Source organism: Microcaecilia unicolor, chromosome 6 (genome assembly GCF_901765095.1).
Source record: "Microcaecilia unicolor chromosome 6, aMicUni1.1, whole genome shotgun sequence".
Lineage (NCBI taxonomy): Eukaryota > Metazoa > Chordata > Amphibia > Gymnophiona > Siphonopidae > Microcaecilia > Microcaecilia unicolor.
Genome location: NC_044036.1, coordinates 31,209,465 through 31,234,975, shown reverse-complemented (window position 1 = coordinate 31,234,975; position 25,511 = coordinate 31,209,465). Strand labels below are relative to the sequence as shown.

At 45.0% G+C, this 25,511-nt stretch overlaps 1 protein-coding gene across 1 annotated transcript; it reads right to left on the bottom strand.

Moving 5' to 3' along the window:
* Positions 1-1,161: 1,161 nt before the first annotated feature.
* Positions 1,162-18,214, bottom strand: BSND (barttin CLCNK type accessory beta subunit). The gene is made up of 4 exons (XM_030207372.1): positions 17,753-18,214; positions 12,499-12,560; positions 6,899-7,159; positions 1,162-2,230 (listed from the first exon to the last, which is right to left on the bottom strand). Exons 1-4 carry the CDS (start codon positions 17,927-17,929, stop codon positions 1,780-1,782), a joined length of 951 nt encoding a protein of 316 aa, XP_030063232.1. The 5' UTR covers positions 17,930-18,214; the 3' UTR covers positions 1,162-1,779.
* Between the last annotated feature and the right edge of the window lie 7,297 nt (positions 18,215-25,511).

The following is a 25,511-nucleotide window of genomic DNA, read 5'->3' as shown; positions in this document are numbered from 1 at the left end:
CTGTTACACTTGTGGTGGTAAATGTGAGCCCTTCAAAACCCACTGCACCCACATGTAGGTGCCCTCCTTCACCCCTAAGGACTATGGTAGTGGTGTACAGTTGTGGGGAGTGGGTTTTGGTGGGCTTAGCACACGAGGTAAGGGAGCTATGTACCTGGGAGCAATTTCTGAAGTCCACTGCAGTGCCCCCTAGGGTGCCCGGTTGGTGTCCTGGCATGTCAGGGGGACCAGTGCACTATGAATGCTGGCTCCTCCCACGACCAAATGGCTTGGATTTGGTCATTTCTGAGATGGGTGTCCTCGGTTTCCATTATCACTGAAAATCAGAGATGACCATCTCTAAGGATGACCCAAATTTCCAGATTTGGGTATCCCCAACCGTATTATCGAAATGAAAGATGGGCATCCATCTTGCTTCGATAATACGGGTTTCCCCGCCCCGGTCTGGGGATGTCCTGCGAGGATGTCCTCAGGAAAACTTGGGCGTCCCTTTCGATTATGCCCCTCCATGTATCCTTGAGGGTAAGTATCTACTTTTTTGGATCTTGCCAAATACTTGTAACCAGGATTGGCCACTGTAGGAAACAGGACACTGGGGGGGGGGGGAGGGAGAATTTTACAACCGCGTACCTCCAGTTAGCTATTTAGGTGCTCCGAGGATTTGTTGTAAGAGTCATTGTGTCATGGCACCTGGGCACGTAGGCTCCATTATAGAATACTTGTGTAGCCTGGTATTGGTGTGCTGAACATTTATGTGCCTATAGAGTTGGCAAAAGTGCAAGTGCTTAAATGTCAAGGACACGCATTTTGTAGGTTTATACTAGAGTGGATGAACACTAAATCCCACGAGCGAAGATACAAGAAAATAAAGTGGGAAGTGGACCAATGACTTCAGGACATAGAGACTGGGATGATATTCACAAAACAAACTTTATTGTAGACTCGAAGAAAGAGGCTACTTGTCGTTACTCTAGATTTGATCTTCATGATCTTTAATGTTTTTTGGAGACAAAAAAGCATTGGACATATCTGTGTTAATCCTCTTGGTGCATTACCCAAGATGGACAACCTTTTAAACAACATTTTTACATTGTTAAAGACTCCTGAGGCAGGCCTGTGGCTGAAACACAGTACTGTGCCGAGTCTACAATAAAGTTTGCTTCGTGAATATCATCCCAGTCTCTATGTCCTAAAGTCATTGGTCCAATTCCCACTTTATTTTCTTGTAGGTTTACACTATCCATGGTCCACCCATCTGTACTTCTTCCCCTGCCTTTATGAGCTCTGTAAGTTAGGTGTGCTATTACAGAATAGCCCTTAGGTGCCCTGCAAGATGTGCATAAATATAGACTCCCAGATTACAGAATTGCCCTTTGCGTGTTTCTTGCTGGTCCAGTTTGGTCCATTTTCTAGTGTCTCTTCCTAAGTTTCCCCCCATATTTAATTTGGTCCCATTCCATTAAATTTTCACAGTATTATTTTGTCTCCAGACAGACAGACATTGTGAACCCCTTATGTATAATATCTTTCCAATATCCATTGGGCTGGAAAGAGTATAATGGTTTGCATACATTTCTAGATGGCAGGTCCATTAAGCAGTATTTAGCTGGATAGACTTAGGTGTCTCCACCTCCCACTTCTGGGCATGAGAATCTTTCCTATCTGAGATCTAATGGGTGCTCCAGCTGACCTGGAGAAAGGATGCTGGACTTAATAAATCACTGATTTAATCCAGTTTAAGATGTCTTATATTTTTATGTTTTTAGGAACCCTTTAGGTCTATTGCTCAAAGTCTGATTCACCAGCTAAAAGAAAATGTTCTGGGTCTTCTTTAAATCCATAATAGAAATTGTCCTCCTCGGCCTCCGCGTTATGAGTTTTGTCATGTTCTAAGAAGCCAGAGCCTCCAGAGCCTGGAGTTGAGTCAGAACCTGCTTGCTGGATGGCAACATCGACGGCAGACAGGTGACTTTTGGTTGGAATGCCCGCTTGTCCCTTGCTTGACCACAGCCCTCCTGAAGGCGGAGCGTCAATCAGAGCAATATCATCATAGGAAGGGGGTCCACTAGTCTGCCTGCAAACCCCAGCCATCTGCACACTTTCATTCTTCAATGCTCTGTGGGCCACTGAAGACGGGCTACCGGTGACAGACGGGGATTCCTCAGAGCTTGAAGAATTAGTGTCCTCTAGAAAAGAAGCGAGAGGCGCTCCTGCGGGTATCTTCGGTTGGCTGCAAAAGCAAAAACACATTAAAGGGAACACTTGTTCAGCAGCACTAGTAACAGAATCTGAGGAGGTATTTTCTGGACTAGTGTTTACAATACATGATGATGCCGTACACAGTGACTAGTTCGAGCCACGGTACTGCTGCTCAGTCAGCTGTGTCCTTTTTAGTTACCTGACTCACACTTCTTACGCATGGTATAACCTGATGGCACACAGTGGAACAAGCACTAGAAATACAGACGTTGATATTCCCCGCAGCCCGCTTAAACCACGCTCACTGCCAATGAATATCAACTCTGACCTCTGTGCCACTGCCAGGACAGTCTGTGGGGAGAGTGGGAAGTCTTATCGTTGACCACTTAGTTATTCAGGTGCTGGCACTGAATATTGCCCAGCACCCACATATCTTCCAGGTGAGTAACTGACTCGGGATGTTCAATGCTGGTCTCTGACATGTCCCTGCATTGAATATCCCGGCTTAATTCTGCTTAAAACCACTGAACACCACAGGCTGAACCAGTGGCGTAGCTACAGGGGGGCCACGGGGGCCTGGGCCCCTCCAAATTGGTTATGGGCCCCCCTGGTTTGACTGGCAGGAGCCCCCAACCCCCGCCAGTGGAAGCGTTTGTCCTGCACTGGTCTCACCGCATTGCCTGCCCTGCTCTTAGTCGCGCCGTGTGTGCTTGTTTTAGTGAAACTGAGTAAGCGCAACACTTCAAGCATGCTCATTTTTATTACAATGAGTGTTTATGACTAGACTGAGAAGAGCAGGGCAGGCAATGCGGAAAGACCAGCATAGGACAAACGCTCCAGCTAGCGGGGGTTGGGGACCCCCGCCAGTCAAGGTATTATAATGATGTGGCGGCGGGGGGGGGGGGGGGGGGTGCAGGGGGGAGGTGGCCCAGAAAGGGGTGGGGGCTGGTTGAGAGGTACAGAAGGAGAAAAGTGCTGGACACCATGGGGGGGGGGGGGAGGTTGAGAGGTAGGGAAAGAGAGAAATGCTGGACATCATTGGGAGGGAGAGGGAAGGACAGAAAGGGGTGGGGGCTGGTTGAGAGGTACAGAAGGAGAAAAGTGCTGGACACCATGGGGGGGGGGGGGGTTGACAGGTAGGGAAAGAGAGAAATGCTGGACATCATGGGCAGGGTTCAGAGATAGGGAAGGAGAGAAAGATGTGGACACCATGGAGAGGAGGGGATTATGGGCAGTAAGAGAACTGGAGATGTTGGAGTTGGGGGTGGATCTGCCCCCCTCCCAAACAAAAAGGTATTTTGCTGCCCTCTACTACACTATTCCTTCCACAATCAGAAGGTGATTCGGCATCAGCCAGGTTACTAAATATCTTAAGAACCTGAGATTTAAGATGGTTGTCTACTTAGCTGTGGATAGGAGGAGTAGTAGCCCTGGTCTCCTTCATGGTTATCAACTTCTCTATTGTGAAGGAATACATTTTAGTGAAAAGGCCTAGGTTTGTAGTATTAGGTTCTGGTCCTTCTATCATGAATGAATCTTATAGAAAGAATATACTTATTGTTCTGCTCCCATAGTTGTTTGTGCATGTTCTGTATTTGTTTTTCACAGTTTTAGTTCTAATGTGTTTAATGCTGTTGTCACTTCCTGGTTGTCCAAGCATTCTGCACTCTGATAGGTCAGCTTCTGCAAGTGATCTTCTCCCACCAAGTCCTGGCAGATGCTTGCTCTTAGTACACTGTGCCTTAGTCTCAGGCACTGACCCTATTGGTCATTTTTCTTGCCCTCTAGCCTTATGGTCTTCTTGCTTCCACCTCCCTGCCAAGCAGAAATCTCCATTTTGGCTCAGAGCATGCAGTACTGCTCTGCCATTCTCCTCCCTTGGAAAGTGGGCCTTCTTTTTACCAATGACCTTTTATTCCCAACTTTTTGAGTCCATCGCTTTTTTTTGGCCCAATCTTTTAAGTCTCAATTTATTCCCCACATAGCTCCACCACTACAATAAATCAACTCATTCTTAAGGTACTCCAGATCCACTTATTGGCAAAATTGTCGGCAATTGTGAATAACAGCAAACCGCAGAGGCTTGGTAATGCAGTAGCAGATACATGATGAGCCATATATTAATCGCCAGAAATCGTAGAAATCATTCTTTATAATTTCTCTGATTTATGGTGGTCACAGTAGTAAATATCCAGTTTAAAGACTCTCCTGCCCTAGCAGAAGGACTTCCAAGCTCCAGCTACTGTATGCAGTAAATTATGATTTTACAAAGTCTTTCAATATACAGTTGACTTTTGGGGAAAAAAACAGAGTCTTGTTTGTGGATGTTGGGCTGCTGGTTCAGCTGGTTCTCCAGTAATACATATGAAAGTGTTATGAGGACAGAACACTTAGGTTACTGTATCTTAATCTGTTTAACCGTATGAGTTTCAGGGTTCCATAGCATATCCTTTTTGGAAGTGAGTTTCTTTGTAACTAGTGGCTTGGTGATCTATTATACAAACAAACATGCAAAAATATGGTACCCTGTCTTACTGGTTACAGTGTTCTTCCTTCTGACATGAAGGAAGACTCTGGTTCAAATACAAATGCCCCATACTAGCTCTTGATATGCTAAACCATATCAAGAGCCACCCTCTTTGCAGCCCCTCACTACCTCTCCACCATAGACGGTCGGTAGCCCAACTGTTTGGGGAGGCTAAAGGGGGCGGAGCTTACCTCCATACGCTCCGTGGCAGCGACGTCAATGAAGAAAAAGACTACAGGCTCGCCGCCAGCTTCTCCCTTCTCTCTGCACACAGTGTCCCGCTCTCGCGGAAACAGGAAATGCATCACCGCAGAAGGCGGGACACTGTGTGCAGAGAGAAGGGAGAAGCTGGCGGCAAGCCTGTAGTCTTTTTCTTCATTGACGTCGCTGCCACGGAAATAAAAGATCAAAATGCGCGGGGCGGGAGGGTGGGCTACATCACAAGCGGAAGTCCACGATTGGGCTGGGGAGGCTTAACCTCCCCAAGCCTCTTATACGGGGCGCCCCTATGCTCTCCACCCTCATCTCTCCCTACACTCCTTCCCAGGAACTCTGTTCACTAGGCAAATCTCTCCTAATTGCACCCTTCTCCTCCATCGCTAACTCCAGACTCCGTTCCTTTTACCTCGCCGCACCTTATACCTGGAATAGACTTCCTGAGCCATTACGTCACACTCCATCCCTGGCCGCCTTCAAATCCGGGCTAAAGGCCTACCTGTTTGATGCTGCTTTTGATTCCTAACATGTCACCTGCTCGTAACCTTTATCTTGTCTTCCTCTCTTCAATAGTCCCTTTCCTTATGTGTCCTATCTGTCTGTCCTACCCTTATCCCTTATTTGTACTGTCTGTCTGTCCTGATTTAGATTGTAAGCTCTTTTGAGAAGGGACTGTCTTTTCTTCATGTTCAATTGTGAAGTGCTGCGTACGACTGGTAGCACTATAGAAACGATTTATATTAGTAGTAGTAGTAGTAGTAAACACTCTCTAGAATATATTTTAAGAAATAAGCTCTGGCACAAACGTCTGTCATCAACATAGTCTCTATGTCCATTTCTTTGTTTGGAATTAACACACTTTTTCATTTGCAGCTCAAGGTGAGGTACGTTCAGACACAGCAGGTATATAGATAGATAGTTAACAGAACAAACCTACTCTACTTGAGCGTACCTCGCCTTGAGCTTCAAATATTCTGATGTTGTGTGCCCTTTTGTTTTTTGACCTGTGGGATAAACACAAAGGAATTCTGTTTAGAAGGAATGGTTCCGTGGAATCTTAGCGGAGATTGGGTGGTGACACTGGTAATTGGAAACAAAATGGGAGCTGGGCAGACTTCTACGGTCTACACCCTGATTGTGACTGAATAGATAGGAATGGGCTGGAGTGTAAATTTTAAAGGGCTTCGATGTTAGCTTCAGAACTTAGTACAAGAACAGTACTGGGTAGACTTCTACGGTCTGTGCCCTGAGAAAGGCAAGGACAAATCAAACTCGGGTATACATATAAAGTATCACATACCATGTAAAATAAGTTTATCTTGTTGGGCGGACTGGATGGACCGTTCAGGTCTTTATCTGCCATCACTTACTATGTTACTATGTTACTCTTCGGGGTTTTACATGGAATGTTGCTACTAACTGGGATTCCAGAATCTTGTAACTCTTTAGGATTCCAGAATCTTCAGAACTTTTAGTACAAGAACAGTGCTGGGCAGATGTCTAAGGTCTGTGCCCTGAGAATGGCAAGGACAAATCAGACTCGGGTATGCATATGAAGTATCTTGTTGGGCAGACTGGATGGACCGTACAGGTCTTTATCTGCCATCACTTACTATGTTACTATGTTACTCTTCGGGGTTTTACATGGAATGTTGCTACTAACTGGGATTCCAGAATCTTGTAACTCTTTAGGATTCCAGAATCTTCAGAACTTTTAGTACAAGAACAGTACTGGGTAGACTTCTACTGTCTGTGCCCTGACAAAGGCAAGGACAAATCAAACTCGGGTATACATATAAAGTATCACATACCATGTAAAATGAGTTTATCTTTTTGGGCAGACTGGATGGACCGCACAGGTCTTTATCTGCCGTCATTTACTATGTTACTATGTGTTGAAGTAAAGAGGCTACCATAGGCAGTAGCTCATAACTCTGAGATGCAACGTTCACCCACCTGCTGGTCAAGCTGGCAGTCGTAGGTGCTGGGTTTCCTCTTTGTTCTTCATCACTTTCCGAGTCCCTGTGGACCTCAGCCTTGGCCTGTACTGAGGGCTGGTTCTGTCCTGGCAAAAACTGTGATTGTAATAAGAGGGGGGCAGACTGATCTCCTGGTCCCTCCCCAGAACCTGCCACCTTCATGTGGATCTGTGCATAGGATGGTAAGCTGCTCTCATAGACCTTAGCTTCTTCAGCACTGGTGTAATGAGTCTGAGACCTGGATAAAATTGATGAAGTTAAGTGCTTCAGTATTTATGTATTAAATATAAACCCCAGATCTGCACTCTATCGAGATTGTTCCTAACTTTGTTGAACATAAATCCGGCTTAAAACAAGAGCCTTGTTTTCAACTGGGTCCCCACAGGCTCAGGGAGATAAAGCGACTTGTTCATAGTTATACAGATGGCAGCACAACTCAAGAACTTCTCAGTAACCATTAGACCTCCTCTCCGTACTTGATAGGTACATATGAGAAGCTGAGGTCATGTACTTCAGCTGTGATGGTCACCCTGGCAGTCAGTTTTCTGTAGTAATCTTTTAGAACCATAAGTACATAGTACATAAGTATTGCCATACTGGGAAAGACCAAAGGTCCATCGAGCCCAGCATCCTGTTTCCAACAGTGGCCAATCCAGGTCACAAATACCTAGCTAGATCCCAAAAATGTACAAAACATTTTATACTGCTTATCCCAGAAATAGTGGATTTTCCCCAAGTCCATTTAATAACGGTCTACGGACTTTTTCTTTAGGAAGCCGTTCAAACCTTTTTAAAACTCCGCTAAGCTAACCACCTTTACCACATTCTCTGGCAACCAGTATCTTATCTGTTATGCAGACAGGGTCACATCTTCAAAAGCAGAACACTGGCACAACAGTATTGACCCAAGGATAAAGTTGTCTGGCTAGCTTTAAGTGGATATTTTAAAAAGATATCTGATTACCTTATTGCTGTTGAATATAACCAGTGAAAGATATACAGATAGATGGAAACTTAGGTGTTAACGGGGTTCCTGCCCCATTAACTCTCATTACAGAAACAAAAAAAGGCAAAGATCTGCCACAGAAATAGCAAACAAAAAGAAAAAAAAAACAAATCTGCTGGTTTTTTTCTTTTTGTTTTTCCATTAACTCTCGTTGACTGGGTGCTGTTGAATACCATGTCTGATTGCCAGAGCACCATCTGGTTCATGCCAAGATGATCTAAGGCAGACCATAGGTGGAGCCAGACATTATCCAGCATGCAAATATTTATTTATTTATGCATTTGTACCCCACAGTTTCCAACCATATTGTCAGATATTCAGTGCCAGGGGGCAGGCAACTATCCAACCAAGTAAGACCGCATAAATCGCAGACCTAACTTGCTGAATACCTATCCAGATACCGGCTCTGAATAGCGGTGGTACCCAGATACCTTCCGCTGCCCAATGCCTGGATATTCTGTGCCCATAGCTATCCAGGTCTGAATTAGTTCATGGTGGCCAGAGTTTTAAAAAAAGCACTGCTGTCAGCTGAATATTCCCAGAGAGAGGTCAATTGTCAAATTCGGTTAAACATTCACTGGTGACCGGTGAATGTATAACTCCACTACCTGTAGATATTCAAAGGCTATGCAAATGTATTTATTTAAACATTCTTAACTTGCCTATTACCAAATAGTGCTGTCCTGTTAATATATCTAACTGTCCAGATACTATCTAGTAAATTCTATATATGGCGCTCAAACATAGTAAACATAGTAGATGACGGCAGAAAAAAGACCTGCACGGTCCATCCAGTCTACCCAAGAAGATAAATTCATATGTGCTACTTTTTTATTTGTACTGTCCTCTTCAGTGCACAGACCGTATAAGTCTGGCCAGCCCTATCCCCGCCTCCCAACCACCAGCTCTGGCACAGACCGTATAAGTCTGCCCAGCATTATCCCCGCCTCCCAACCACCAGCTCTGGCACAGACCCTATAAGTCTGCCCAGGACTATCCCCGCCTCCCAACCACCAGCTCTGGCACAGACCGTATAAGTCTGCCCAGCACTATCCCCGCCTCTCAACCACCAGCTCTGGCACAGACCGTATAAGTCTGTCCAGCACTATCCCCGCCTCCCAACCACCAGCTCTGGCACAGACCCTATAAGTCTGCCCAGGACTATCCCTGCCTCCCACCACCGGCTCTGGCACAGACCGTATAAGTCTGCCCAGGACTATCCCTGCCTCCCACCACCGGCTCTGGCACAGACCATATAAGTCTGCCCAGCACTATCCCCGCCGCCCAACCACCAGCCCCGGCACAGACCGTATATGTCTGCCCAGCACTAGCCCTGCCTCCCAACCACCAGCTCTGCCACCCATTCTAGGCTAAGCTTCTGGGGATCCCTTCCTTCTGCACAGGATTCCTTTATGTTTATCCCACGCATGTTTGAATTCCGTTACCATTTTCATCTCCACCACCTCCCGCGGGAGGGCATTCCAAGCATCCACCACCCTCTCCGTGAAAAAATACTTCCTGACATTTTTCTTGAGTCTGCCCCCCTTCAATCTCATTTCATGCCCTCTCGTTCTACCGCCTTCCCATCTCCGGAAAAGGTTTGTTTGCGCATTAATACCTTTCAAATATATGGCGCTCAAAACTGTGCACACAAATTTGGGCCGACATGGCCAGGTTTTGCAAAACGTCCTCAGCCATTTTTCTTCTTTTTAGACAGGAGGGAGTACGCGATGCAACGAGAGCCTCTTCCCTGAGGACGTTTTGCGAAACCTGGCCATGTCGACGGAGGTTCTCCTGTGAATTAAAATTGCTGCTATTCTTTAAGATAAGTGCTGGGCTATTATGCACCTCTATGACATTTACTAAATTGTATCAGAGAATATTTTTTGTAAAGACTAAAGTATTATGATATATGTGGAGGGGCATAATCGAACGTTGCCGGCGAAATAGATCGCCGGCGATTTATTTTGGTGGTGGCGCAACAGCTGGCCGGAACCGTATTATCGAAAAAGATGGCTGGCCATCTTTTTTTTTCAATAATATGGTTTAGCCCGGCCAAATGCCAGAGTTCGCTGGGTTTGAGATGGCCGGTTTTGTTTTTCAGCGATAATGGAAAAAAATGCCGGCCATCTCAAACCCGGTGAAATCCAAGGCATTTGGTCATGGGAGAAGCCAGCATTTGTAGTGCACTGGTCCCCCTGACATGCCAGGACACCAACCGGGCACCCTAGGGGCACTTCTAAAAATGTTTAAAAAATACACAAATAGCTCCCAGGTGCATAGCTCCCTTACCTTGGGTGCTGAGCCCCCCCAAATCCCCCCAAACCCACTCCCCACAACTCTACACCATTACCATAGCCCTTATGGGTGAAGGGGGGCACCTACATGTGGGTACAGTGGGTTTTGGGGGGGTTTGGAGGGCTCAACACTTACCACCACAAATGTAACAGGTAGGGGGGGATGGACCTGGGTCTGCCTGCCTGAAGTGCACTGCACCCATTAAAAACTGCTCCAGGGACTTGCATACTGCTATCAGGGAGCTGGGTATGACATTTGAGGCTCGCATAAAGGCCGGCAAAAAAAGGTTTTTATTTTTATTTTTTTAGTATGGGAGGGGGTTGGTGACCACTGGGGGACTACAGGGAGGTCATCCCCCAATCCATCCGGTGGTCATCTGGTCAGTTGGGGCACCTTTTTGAGGCTTGATCGTGAAAATAAAAGGACCAAGTAAACCCAGTGAAATACTGCTTAACGCTGCTTTTTTTTCCATTATCCGCGAAAGCTGGCCATCTGATAGCCACACCCATGCCCGCCCATGTCCCATCTTTGCTACGCTGCCGATATGCCCCCTTGAACTTTCGCCGGCGCTGCGACGGGAAAGCAGCGATGGTGTCAAAAAATCCGCTTTCGATTATACCGATTTCACGGCTTTTGAGAGATCGCCGGCCATCTCCCGATTTATGTCGGAAGATCGCCGGCGATCACTTTCGAAAATAAGCCTGATAGTTTCTAAAAAAGACTTTGAAGGGTGATCCGATGAAGATCTGCACTACAACCATTTTCCTTGGTCAAACTGAGAAAGGAACTAAGTGTTCCCTATGGTGTGAGTTGCTACAATAACTGATGGTCCCCATAAAAAAATATTTAAAAAAATGTTCGTTGCATCAAGTATGATAATAATGGATGAGGAATGATTGTTTGGGACAGTCTACAAAATATACATAGGAATGCATTGGCAACTCTCATGTTTAGCGTGTGCCCAGTTTTAGCGCGTGCCAAAAATGTGAGCACACCTCAGTAAGAGACCATCTTACTGTTGGTTTTCAACTGGTATCTCCCATCTGCCCTTGCATATATCATTCCCTACACTCGTACATTCCCTACACCCGTACACTGTTTCTTACAAGTTGATTTCCTACATCTTTCCCCTCCCTCCTCTATCCATCTCCAAATTTCCAGTGAAAGTGCTTTTAGCTTTTTTTGGCCCTAAGCTCTGGAATTCTCTTCAATAACACATCAGACTCGAACCTCCTTTTATGGAATTCAAATTCCTGCTTAACAGTCATCTATACAAAAATGATAGCAGGGATGGGACGACTTCCCTATGAAGAAAGACTAAGGAGGCTAGGGCTTTTCAGCTTGGAGAAGAGATGGCTGAGGGGAGACTTGATAGAGGTATATAAAATAATGAGTGGAGTGGAACAGGTGGATGTGAAACGTCTGTTCACGCTTTCCAAAAATACTAGGCCTAGGGGGCATGCGATGAAACTACAGTGTAGTAAATTTAAAACAAATAAGAGAAACATTTTCTTCACCCAACATGTAATTAAACTGTGGAATTTGTTGCCAGAGAACGTAGTGAAGGCGGTTAGCTTGGCAGAGTTTAAAAAGGGGTTGGACGGTTTCCTAAAGGACAAGTCAATAGATCGCTACTAAATGGACTTGGGAAAAATCCACAATTCCAGGAATAACATGTATAGAATGTTTGTACGTTTGGGAAGCTTGCCAGGTGCCCTTGACCTGGATTGGCCGCTGTTGGGGACAAGATGCTGGGCTCGATGGACCCTTGGTCTTTTCCCAGTATGGCATTACGTATGTACTAAGAATCCTTTGGCTTGAGTGTTTAGCTTTTTTATATCCCACCCCCCTTCCCTTCCCTTCTTGCCTCCCCTTCCTTTCTCTCTATCTAACTCTACTTTTCCATTTGTACACCACGTAAAGGCCATTTTTTTGGCCTTCTGTGGCACATCAAGAAATTGTGAATTAATTAATTCATTGTTGCTCCCGATCCCACCTTCTATATGTGGTTATATAGGATAATCAAAAGTAACTTGAGTAATCTTTTAAGAACAATCCCTGCTTCTTCTTGCTGTCCTGCTGTCTTTGGCCAAGACACGAGGTTTTATAAGCAAACCAGCTTTTCTCTAATACAATGTGCTACTATCAGGAAAGAGAGAGAGCCCAAACATGTGATGTAGATAGCCTTGCGTACAGTTAATATACTGTTCTAATTAAAAGCAAATGAAGACCCGATGAGTTGAAACTTAAAGACCTGGCTCCACGGAACATACCAGCCCTTTTCAGGAATTCCATTCTCCGAGGATGAATCCGACTCTACTGGAACAAATGTTATCTGCAAAGCAAGTGAAAAACAGTGAACGAAATGTGATGGCTTCAGCAGATGTAGATCCATCAAGGAGGGAGATTTCAGACCAGTTCTGGACAAGTCTCCTTCCTGCAACAGGATACCTGGCTGCTCAGAGCACCGTCAGTAAACCACAAGGTCAGCCTGGAATATTGAGGGGGGGAAAGTTCATATGGCTAAAAATATATGCATTGTGAAATATATGAAAACGTTTTTTCTTGCCAAGCAGGAGTAAATTTTGATTTAGTCAGCTCTATTCACATAACACTTAAAGTTAGTTGGGTAAAGTCCAATTAACCCTTATGCAAACAACCCTCGTTATAACTCTGCATGTAAACCGTAAAGGGATTTGAATTTAACTCACACCTTTTTCAGTTGTAGCTGGAGGTGATTTACAGTAGGTATTTCCCTGTCCCTGCAGGGCTTACAAGTTTGTACCTAAAGAAATGGAGGATTAAGTGACTTGCCCAAGATCAGTGTCAAAAATGAAACTGGAAAACCTTCTCATCTGCAGTAAAAGGGCCCCACAATTTCTTTTGACGAAGGTACAGGTACTGATAATCCTTGAGAGGACCTTAGAGATCTTAAAGGTATGTAAAGGGCTAACTTAGGGGCCATTTTACTAAGCCGCTTAGGTGCCTACATGCGCCCAACGCACGCCAAAATGGAGTTACCGCCCGGCTATCGCATGGCCTTTGCGGTAATTTCATTATTTTTGGCATGTGTCCGCTATGCACGTTAGAAAAAGAAATTTTACATGTGTAATTAACAAGTTACTAGAAAAACAGAAACAAAGAAGAATGAGGGCAGATAAAGACCATATGGCCTATTCAGTCTTGGCATCCATGCTGTGTATTCTCCCTATCATTTGTTCAGTACCCTTATTTTGTCATCCCCACCTTAGTAATTCCATTTTTCTCGTTTGTCCTGTTTGTCTGTCCTAATTAGATTGTAAGCTCTGTCGAGCAGGGACTCTCTCTTCATGTTCAAGTGTACAGTGCTACGTACGTCTAGTAGCGCTATAGAAATGATAAGTAGTAGTTGTAGTCTTTGGGATTCCGGAATCTTGCTACTCTTTAGGATTCTGCACGGAATCTTGCTACTCTTTAGGATTCTGCATGGAATCTTGCTACTCTTTGTCCTTATCCCTTATTTGTTCTGTTTGTCTGTCCTAATTAGATTGTAAGCTCTGTCGAGCAGGGACTGTCTCTTCATGTTCAAATGTACAGCGCTACGTACATCTAGTAGCACTATAGAAATGATAAGTAGTAGTAGTAGTAGAGATCCTATGTGCTTGTCCCAAGCTTTCAAGAATTCAGATACAGTTTTCGTCTCCACCACCTCCATCGGGAGGCCATTCTACGAATTCACCACTCTTTCCATCAAGAAATAGTTCCTCAGGTTACTATTGAGTCTAACCCCTTTCACCTTCATCCTCTGCCCCCTTGTTCCAGAGCTTCCTTTCAACTGAAACAGACCTTGCCTCCTGTGCATTTACACCATGGAGGTATTCAGTGGCGTAGGAAGTGGGGGGCAGGAGGGGCGGTCCGCCCCGGGTGCACACGCTTGGGGGGTGCCGGCCCCGCTGGTTCCCTGCTCTCTCTGCCCCGGAACAGGTTACTTCCTGTTCCGGGGCAGAGAGAGCAGGGAACCAGCGAGGCCGACGCAGCTCCGAGTGACGTGCACTCAGGGCGGATTGGCCCTCCCGCAGGTAACAATGCGGTCCGGGGGGGGGTGCACCGCAGAGGGGGGGGGGTTCGTGCCGTGCTGCACCGGGGGGGGGGTGCGCAGCGCTGACCCCTCCCGGGTGCCGTTAGCCCTCGCTACGGCACTGGAGGTATTCAAACACCTCTCCCACTTTTCTTCCATGCATACATATTGAGATCTTTAAGTCTGTCCCCATCAGGGGCGTAGCTACGTGGGGCCACGGGGGCCTGGGCCCCCGTAGATTTGGCCCTGGACCCTGTGACGACCCTCTCGACCCCCCCCTCCCACCGCCCACCCGCCGTCAACCCGCCGTCAACCCGCCGTCGCCTACCTTTGATGGCGGGGGACCCCAACCCCTGCCAGCCAAGATCCTCTTCTTCCTTCGTTCTGTTTCTGAGTCAAGGTGAGGTTGCAGCATGGAGCAATACAGAGACATTATAATACTCTTGGTCTTATTTCGCATCCCTTTCCTAATAATTCCTAGCATCCTGTTTGCTTTTTTCGGCTGCCACTACACACCGGGCAGAAGATTTCAGTGTATTGTTTACAGTGACAACTTGATCTTTTTCTTGAGTGCTGACTCCTAAGATGGACCCCAGCATCAGGTCACAATGATTCAGATTATTCTTCCCAATGTGCATCACTTTGTATTTGTCCACAATAAACTTCATCTGCCTTCCGATAGTATCAGTGGAGACCTGGGTCAGGTGTCCATTACCTTCTTACATTCCTTCTGAGCTTCCCCATCCACCTTCATGGTGCATCCAGTGGTCTTTTTTTGTCACCATCACCTACAGAGTGGAGGAGTAACCTAACACTTACAGGGTAATTCTATAAATTAGGAGCTTACATGTGTGCACCAGTTACACGCATAAATGTTTAGAAGATGAGCATATACACGCTCGGTAACCCTTTAGTAAAAGGGCCCCAAAGTTTGAATATAGAGCTATCTCCTTGGTGTGGTGAGCTGAGAGGCTGGGTTCAAATCATGGTTCTTCCCCTGATGCTTGTTGTGAACTTAGAAAGTCCCTTCAACCTCTTGCCACAGGTACAAATTTAAGGCTCTTTTTACTGATGTGCATTATTTCAGGTCAGCTATATGGAGGCAAATTATTTTTTTTATTTCACATCATTTATTACATACATATTAAACATAGCAAAAAGGGAAACAAATTCAAGTCTACATCTTTGAGGAGAGAAAAAAGCAACCTAAAAGGGATATTATAAAGCACATGAAAACCAGGATTATATCCTACATCATAGTACTGAGTAAACTTTGACTATTTACCAAAGATAATACTCATACTACCCCTCTCCTCAAGTCGCTTCACTGGCTGTCACAATGACTAGTTTCTTTTGGCAGTTCAGCATTTGGAGAGAGAAAAATGACTGGGGAATTAAGGGGGCAACCTCCCCCCCCCCCCCCCACCAATCTCTGCAGTGGGGTACTGGTCATTAGCCACTGTTTCCCAAATCCTAAATGTGCTTGGCAGCAGGTGTAACTCCAGACATTGATCTTTTAGCACATGGATATTTAACCCTCTTCTGAATTGGAGAATAAATGTCTAGGAACTTGCTTTGCTCTTGTGGGGTTTGATATGTGCCTATCCCCACTTTGTAAAATAAGGGTTTTATGCAAGTTAAATGTTTAAGTTACTACTACTTATCATTTCTATAGTGCTACTAGACGTACGCAGCGCTGTACACTTGAACATGAAGAGACAGTCCCTGCTCGACAGAGCTTACAATCTAATTAGGACAGACAAACAGAACAAATAAGGGATAAGGACAAAGAGTAGCAAGATTCCGTGCAGAATCCTATAGAGTAGCAAGATTCCAGAATCCCATAGTAGCAAGATTCCGTGCAGAATCCTAAAGAGTAGCAAGATTCCGGAATCCCATAGTAGCAAGATTCTGTGCAGAATCCTAAAGAGTAGCAAGATTCCAGAATCCCAAGACTACTACTACTACTTATCATTTCTAAAGCGCTACTAGACATACGCAGCACTGTACACTTGAACATGAAGAGGCAGTCCCTGCTCGACAGAGCTTACAATCTAATTAGGACAGACAAACAGGACAAATAAGAGATAAACAAACAGGACTATGAACATCTCAAAAGTGAATAGGGTTGATAAAATGAGGGCGAAAGGAATGAGCCAATGAATAACCGCTGTAAACCGAATCCAAGCTATACAAGAGTTATTTTCCTACACATTTTGTCTGTTCTTTGAGTGAAGCCACTCCTTCCCACATTTTGCCCAGGGCAGGGTAATAAGCTTGGACTGTAAGCTCCCGGTTCACCTGTTCCTTTAAATCCTGCATCTGGGCTCAGTAAACGAGATGCTAGCTAGGACAGACAGGCACACAACAATCACACAGACAGGGAACCAGAACACTGACTGAATCACAGAACCCATCAACAAAGGAATTAAAGAGAAACTCCCCCAAACCCACAGCTCTATACCAGGGAAGGTGAACTCCCCTCCTTGGGTTTCACAAACAGGTCTGCATTTCTGGATTTTCACAGTGAAAGTTCATGTACTTGATTTAGTAGCCTGATTAATTTGCTTGTTTTGCCATTTTCTAAAAGCAGACCTGTTGGCAGTATTCAAGGAGCCAAACCATTATACAGAAAGTTCTTACACTAATAATAACATCGTTATAAGTTTAGTACAAGCTTATTCGTTTCAAAAAAATGTATTTTCAATACTGATAAACAAGCACAGCAATCTTATCAAAAATATAAAACATAAAACGTTTTTGATAAGATTGCTGTGTTTTACCAGTATTGAAAAGACATTTTTTTGAAATGAATAAACTTGTACTAAACTTATAACGATATTATTATTAGTGCAAGAACTTTCTGTATAATGGTTTGGATGTAATAGTGAGGAAGTATTGTTTTATTAGATTCCTGAATGAGTACAGTTTGGAGTACTCAAGGACCACCCGAGTTTTCCACCCCTGTCCCGTATTGAAAACGTGCTCATCGTGCCGAAAAACTACTTCGCACCCCTCTGTCTTCTGCAGAACCCTTGCGCTGAGAACCCTCTGGTGTACAGTCACAAGAGATCCAGGGGTGTCTTTTACTAAGGCGCGCTAAAAACGTGAGCACGCCTTAGTAAATGATCCCCCCCCCGAAGCGATTTCAGGACCAAGGTCACAGTTCATCGGATCAGTACAGTAGTAATACATACTTCTATTCCCGTGGTCTACTCAGACTACTCCAAAGCTCCTGATAACATCACTCAACCAGGGCGCTAGTCTTTTCTCCACACCTCGATCCCATCTAGAAATCCAAGTAGCATCAACATTACGAACAAGACGGATGCAGAATCATTGCACTACAAAGGATTCCATAAAGAGCCAGGAGGTTGAGCGGACGACCTAGGAGGTCAAACTCTGTGATCAAGAACGCGCTTCAAGGTGAAGCGCAAACACAACTCAGACAGATGCTAAAGTGGTCTTACCTTTGGGTAGCACTGGCAAATGCTCCAGGTAACCCCCACCGCTACCAGAAACACCCCCATGGCGCAGAATGTGATGTACACTTGAGGCTTGTCCACACTCATAATGAACATCCCAACCATAACCAGGAAGAAACCCAGGACGATCAGCCCGTAGCGGAAAGTTTTGTCCTCTGCCATTTTTCTGTCGCCAATGGATAAAAACAGCGCAAGAAAATGAGCAGGAGATGCTTCCAGGTAAAAGCAGTCTCAGTCCGGGCAGATCTGCTGGGTGGAGAAAAAGAGAGAGAGAGAGAGGGAGAGGCAGTGTCTGCTTGTGTCTAACCCTACAGTCTTCAATACTACAGATCAGCATCAGCTTCATTCCAGTCCAGGCCACCGTCGATCCAGCCAGGTTTAATGACTATGCAACGAATGCACCACAGGATCCCGAAATTCACACTCCACTGAAGCTGGGCTGCACACTTAGCTGTAACCTTCCCTGCAGGCATAAACTATGCAGGGCAAATTCTGGGCATGCCAGAAAGTGACTAGGGGAACTGGAGAAACGCAACGACCAGAAGTCGTATAGTTCATGCCTTTCCAGACACAATCTGCAGGCTTCTCCCAGCCCCTTCCTCTCATATTTAGTGCTTCTGATCTGTCCTGCTTTCCTCTCAAGGTAATATTAATTATGCCAGTTCTGCTTTGGTACACAAACATAGCCTACATGCTCCACTCACTTATTCCTCAAAACCCCATTCTCACTGCCTTTACTACAACTTATAATATTCTCCTTAAGACTTTGTAATTGTAATTGTATTTACTATGTAAGCCGCATTGAGCCTGCAATGTGTGGGAAAGCGCGGGGTACAAATGTAATAAATAAATAAAATAAATAGCCACTTCATGAATTAGCTGCATTTTGTAGCCTTCTTGTGTTTTTCTTGTCCGCAGATATATGTAACCTATTTCACCCCTGCATTTCTCTTGTTAATAAAAATATTCAAAAAAAATTATGAGTGGAGGAGTGGCCTAGTGGTTAGGGTGGACTTTGGTCCTGAGGAACTGAGTTTGATTCCCACTTCAGGCACAGGCAGCTCCTTGTGACTCTGGGCAAGTCACTTAACCCTCCATTGCCCCATGTAAGCCAAATTGAGCCTGCCATGAGTGGGAAAGCGCGGGGTACAAATGTAACAAAAATAAAATAGATACTGTTGGAGATTCTACATGGAATGTTGCTATTCCACTAGCAACATTCCATGTAGAAGCCTGCGCGGCCACATTGGCGATCTGCAAGGGCCGACTTCTACATGGAATGTTGCTAGTGGAATAGCAACATTCCATGTAGAATCTCAAATAGTAGCAACAGTGGAGGAGTGGCCTAGTGGTTAGGGTGGACTTTGGTCCTGGGGAACTGAGTTCGATTCCCACTTCAGGCACAGGCAGCTCCTTGTGACTCTGGGCAAGTCACTTAACCCTCCATTGCCCCATGTAAGCCGCATTGAGCCTGCCATGAGTGGGAAAGCGCGGGGTACAAATGTAACAAAAATAAAATAGATACTGTTGGAGATTCTACATGGAATGTTGCTATTCCACTAGCAACATTCCATGTAGAAGCCTGCGCGGCCACATTGGCGATCTGCAAGGGCCGACTTCTACATGGAATGTTGCTAGTGGAATAGCAACATTCCATGTAGAATCTCAAATAGTAGCAACAGTGGAGGAGTGGCCTAGTGGTTAGGGTGGACTTTGGTCCTGGGGAACTGAGTTCGATTCCCACTTCAGGCACAGGCAGCTCCTTGTGACTCTGGGCAAGTCACTTAACCCTCCATTGCCCCATGTAAGCAGCATTGAGCCTGCCATGAGTGGGAAAGCGCAGGGTACAAATGTAACAAAAATATAAAAAATCAGTGTACAGAGGAGCAAGATTACATGGCTCAGAGATTCCTAAACTGTGGATCAGGACCTCAAATAGGGTCACATCATTAGAAGAGTGAGGGTCACAGAAAGAGGGCTGCTCCCCCTCCCTCTGCACCTTCACCATGACCTACACCCAGTGGTGGCAGACAGCATGGGGCCCCCATCACCTGTGTGGTCTCGAACTAGGCTGGAAACCCAACCAGAGCGCATTCAGACACACGGGATCCTGTGCTAATGCTGTTGCTGCCACTGCTGCTGCCTTCATACAGATGAGGAAGGAGAAGGGAGATCTGCTATTTTCTTCATCATCATCTGTGAATTTTTGAGCATTAAAATGGGGTTCATAAGTATTGCCATACTGGGACAGACCGAAGGTCCATCAAGCCCAGCATCCTGTTTCCAACAGTGGCCAATCCAGGTCACAAGTACCTGGCAAGATCCCAAAAAAGTACAATACATTTATGCTCCTTATCCTAGAAATAAGCAGTGCATTTTCTTCAAGTCCATTTTAATAATGGTCTATGAACTTTTTCTATGGACTTTTCCTTTAGTAAGCCATCCAAACCTTTTTTTAAACCACGCTAAGCTAACCTCCTTTACACATTCTCTGGCAACGAATGCCATAGTTTAATTACTCGTTGAGTGAAAAACATTTATCCAATTTGTTTTAAATTTACTACTTTGTAGCTTCATTGCATGCCCCCTAGTCCTAGTATTTTTGGAAAGCTTGAACAGATGCTTCACGTCTACCTGTTCAACTCCACTCATTATTTTATAGACCTCTATCATATCTCCCCTCAGCCATCTTTTCTCCAAGCTGAAAAGCCCTAGACGCTTCAGCCTTTCCTCATAGGGAAGTCGTCCCATCCCCTTTAGCATTTTTGTTGCCCTTCTCTATACCTTTTCTAATTCCACTATATCTTTTTTGAGATGTGGCAACAAGCAGTGGCGTTCCTAGCTTCGACGGCACCCGGGGCAGATCGTCGATGCGCCCGCCCCCGGGTGCAGCGCCCCCCCCCCCGTGAAATGACACCCCCCTGGGTGCACGCCGCTGGGGGGGGTGCCGCAGCGCGCGCCTGTCTGCTCCCAGTTCGCTATGCTCGCTAAATTCTGTCGTTTGCTGCAGCTCCTTCCCTCTGCCCCGGAACAGGAAGTAACCGTGCTTTATAGGGCATATTGTTCCCCTCTAGGGCATATAGAATGGGTTGCATTTTATACCCCTGGACATTTTAACAGTGTGAATTAGGATTCCTTGGTGTAGTAGAAATCACCTATTGTTGGGGTTGGAAGGGTAGAGGGTGGTGGTGGGAAGGAGGGTTATTATAGCTGCTCGTTGTTATTACGGGTCTCTATTTGTAATTTATATACAACAGTTGCACAGCATATTGTTCCTTTTTATATTTTAATAAAAAGATTTAAATATAAAATCATAAGTGTTTGAGGCTTCTGCAGATGAGGACAGAGCCCAAGGGGCAGGGACAGAGACAGAACCTGCAGGGACGGGGCAGGGATGGAGACAGAACCTGCGGGGATGGGGTGGGGATGGAGACAGAACCCAAGGGGACGGGGTAGGGACGGAGGCAAACTTTGTCCCCGTGTCATTCTCTAATTATTACTCTCGGTTTTGGAAATTACAAGATGACATGCATTTCTGTCGCTATTTCTCCAGCTTTGCATTGCATGTAGAGCCTGGCTTCTTGGGGATTCCAGTTGAATTCTTGTCTGCGCCTTTCTGTTTCTTGTAGCTGGCCACTTATTCTGTGTTTGGTGAGGGTCTCTCTGTGCTTTGTATGTGTGACTGAAGCCAGGTATTCTGCTAATGAGGAGTTTCAATACAGGGATCTGTAGGAGCCCAGAATGTTCAAGTTCAGAGTCTGCATCTCCCAGTAGGCACTCTAGGTCAACGATCCTTAATCTTTTTTTCTTCTCCCACATCTTTAACTGATCAGTGAAAACCTTGCACCCCCTTCCTTGTCCACTAGAGATTACTGACAACTACATATGTTGCTGTTAACCCTTAACATTGCTAACTGCTAACATGTCACTAAAATTACTGTACTACACAGTTATACTACCAAGAACTGTCCTAATAACAGCCTTCACTCTGTCTAAAAATGTTCCATAACTTACCTCAGATTGAAGACCCTTCTCTGCACCCTGTTTGACCTCTTCATGCACCCCTTGGGGGTATGGGCAGCACTGGATAAGAACCACCCTTAGGATTCAAATTTTGGTTTAAAAAGCAAAACCATGTGCATGTAAGGACTGGATAAATGAATTAAAACAAAGTTTAAAGCAAATACCCTTAATATGTAATACTTGGCAGCAATAATGAAACAGTGATGGAACAATTAACTTTGCATGAAATTGGTGGCTAATAGTGTGCTAAACTGGACAGTGCTGACACATTTAGATTGACCATAGTAGTAATAAAAAAAAAGAGGCAAGTGTATTTTTATAATACACCGCGGCAATCCACAAAACAAAAGAAGCAAGTTCCCACAAGCTTTTTTTTTTTATGTAGGTATGGGGGGGGGGGGGGGGGAAGATGTTAAATGCTCCCAGGTTTCAACCTAATTAATGTTTTGTATTTTTTTTAAAATTGCACTTATAAATAGTAAATCTGATTGTTAACTACCTGATTCTCATAACATGATGTCTGTTTTGGTGGCCCTTTACTAGGTGAAAACATCTGTACACGAATACAGGGAGTCCCTATAACCCGGCCCCTCCAAATGACACAATGATTTAAAATTTAGAACTACCTACTACTCTAACCGATGAAACCAATACTTCCTCTGTGTACATCTGTATGCTGCACAAGCTGGCATGTTTAAAAATATAAATGAGATCAAATAAAAAAGCTACCAACAATGAAGAACGACAATGGATGCAGCAGCTCATAGGTTTGCTTGCTTTGTTTTGCGTGAACAAGGATGATGGCTGCGGCGGAGGAGAGGGAAAGGGAGATTTATTTATTCATTTATTTGTGACATTTATACCCCACATTTTCCCACCTATTCGCAGGCTCAATGTGGCTTACAAAGTATCGTAAAGGCGTTTGCCATTACTGTTGATAACAAATACAAGATTGTGTTGTGGTCACATGAGGTCAGGGCTTTTTTTGAGGGGGTACTTGGGGGTACTGAGTCCCGGCACCTTTTCCGTTGTCTGCTAAAATTGACCCATGGACCCCACGTTTTAATGAAAGAGCTGAGGCTGTACACACCAATCCTGCCTTGTCATACATTCTGTGACCGGTTGCAGGGGGCTTGGCTATTGTGGGATGGGTCTCTCAGTGATTACCCCACCCCTGAAGAGTGGCCTAGCATTTGAGTACCGGCACCTTTTTTACTAGGAAATACGCACTGCATGAGGTAGAAGTGTATCAGGCGTCATGGGGTCAAGGGGGAAGAGGATAGAAAATTGTGCAGTACGATCATTGATTATGTTGTGTTGCTGGGTGTGGGGATTTTGTATAGTCTTCTTACGACTTGTAATTCTTCTTATTGTTACTATGTAAGCCGCATTGAGCCTGCCATGAGTGGGAAAGCGCGGGGTACAAATGTAACAAAAATAAAATAGATACTATTGGAGATTCTACATGGAATGTTGCTACTATTGGAGGTTCTACATGGAATGTTGCTACTATTGGAGATTCTACATGGAATGTTGCTACTATTGGAGATTCTACATGGAATGTTGCTATTCCACTAGCAACATTCCATGTAGAAGGCTGCGCAGGCTTCTGTTTCTGTGAGTCTGACGTCCTGCACGAACGTGCAGGACGTCAGACTCACAGAAGCAGAAACCTGCGCGGCCACATTGGTGATCTGCAAGGGCCGACTTCTATATGGAATGTTGCTAGTGGAATAGCAACATTCCATGTAGAATCTCAAATAGTAGCAACAGTGGAGGAGTGGCCTAGTGGTTAGGGTGGACTTTGGTCCTGGGGAACTGAGTTCGATTCCCACTTCAGGCACAGGCAGCTCCTTGTGACTCTGGGCAAGTCACTTAACCCTCCATTGCCCCATGTAAGCAGCATTGAGCCTGCCATGAGTGGGAAAGTGCGGGGTACAAATGTAATAAATAAATACATTTATGTTGGATCGGTGGGATAAGCTTTTTTGAAGAGGTGGGTTTTCAATGATTTCCTGAAGTTTAGGTGGTCATATATTGTTTTCACTGCATACGGGAGTCCATTCCGTAGTTGTGCGCTTATGTAGGAGAAGCTAGATGCGTGAGTTGTTTTGTATTTTAGCCCTTTACAGTTTGGGTAATGTAGGTTTAGGTATGATCGTGCTGATCCGAGTCTGTTTCTAGTTGGTTAACCTAATTGGCTTCAACTTTTTGAAGTCATCCTGTCCCCTGTTATCTAACCGTCTTCGTACTATCCATGGTTATTTGCTCGTACTTCTTGTCTTAGTAATCACTTTCCTAAAACTTTGTTAGGAAGCAATGACAGGCAGACTCTGAATTTTGGTTGCTGTGTGAGAGCTCCCCCTTGTGGAAACTTAAGGGGAAAACATATATTCCCTTGGCCAGCATCTTCGTTCCTTCCTCATCCTTTCCTAACCCTCCTTTCTTCTTCAAGCTCCTCAAACTCCTGCAAGGATTCACAACCACTCAATAAGGGGTAAAGGGAGAAGGTAACTGCATTATATTTTTGCCTTTGAATCCTCTATTGCTAACCATAGTGGTGGTCCTGCAGAAAACAGAATTCATTGCAGACTGCAAGACTTTATTGATGACTCAGTGCAAGAATGATCCAAAGATGAAGTTATGCAAACACTGTGTGGTCAAAACGCATCTTTGAATAATTCATATGCCAGTGTGACAAAAAGTGTCATAGCCTGGGGAGGGGGGAGGAGGGGACCTTCTCGAATGAGCACTGGACTTTAAGACCTAATCACATACTGTGATTTAACAACAATAACAAGTTGAAAAGTGTACCTTTATAAGTATGATAAAACTGTGTGTTTCCCCTTCCTCCATTTGCAAACTCATTAACGTCTGTTTGGTGACTGGATGTAAGTTGTCTCACGGGGGGGGGGGGGGGGGGGGACGGGACGGGACGGGCGGTATGAAGCATTTGTGTGTCTGACAGCCTGTGACTTTGTGCCTGAAACTCACTGTTCCCTCTAAGCTATGCAGGAGTCCTCCACCTACATTCCTGCCAGTGGGTGGTGCTGTTTCACTATCCCATTTTCAATAGTGAAGGACAGGCAAACTATGCAGGACTCCAGGGAACCTGCCTGTCCCTAGCAATTGAAAACACAATATTGACGGACCATCGTCCACTGGTAGCAATGCAGTTGGATGACTCCTTCTCAACTTAGAGGGAACAGTGATCTATATGTATGGATGGACAGATAGACAGATGAATCATATGGGACCTCCCCAACAGGTGCTATTACTTGGCCGAAACCTGTATTATGATAATCTTACAGAACAGGCAGACGTATCCCCCTAGCTACAAACCACAAAACTGTGAAAAGAAGAACAAGTAGGGGGTAGACCAATTTTATTACCAAACCGTGGGTTTATTAAAAAAAAAACTCAATAAATACATCTAAAGGATTCTCTAGAGACTTGACATAGTCCTGCGTTTCAGTGCTAACCGTGCTTGCTTCTGGAGTTGAAGAAAATGTCTCTTAACCACCGATGATAATGGCTAATAGATAGGCTAAAAAAAATCCAATGAATCCGATAATACAGCATAAACAAATGTGGAGCAACAAAATGTCACCAAGGAAACTTGTGCCAAACAAAAAGCGTGTCCGCTAAGGACATCCCCACAATAAGTAATTCCCTAATCCCTTATTTATCCTGTTGGTCTGTCTTGAATAGATTGTAAGTT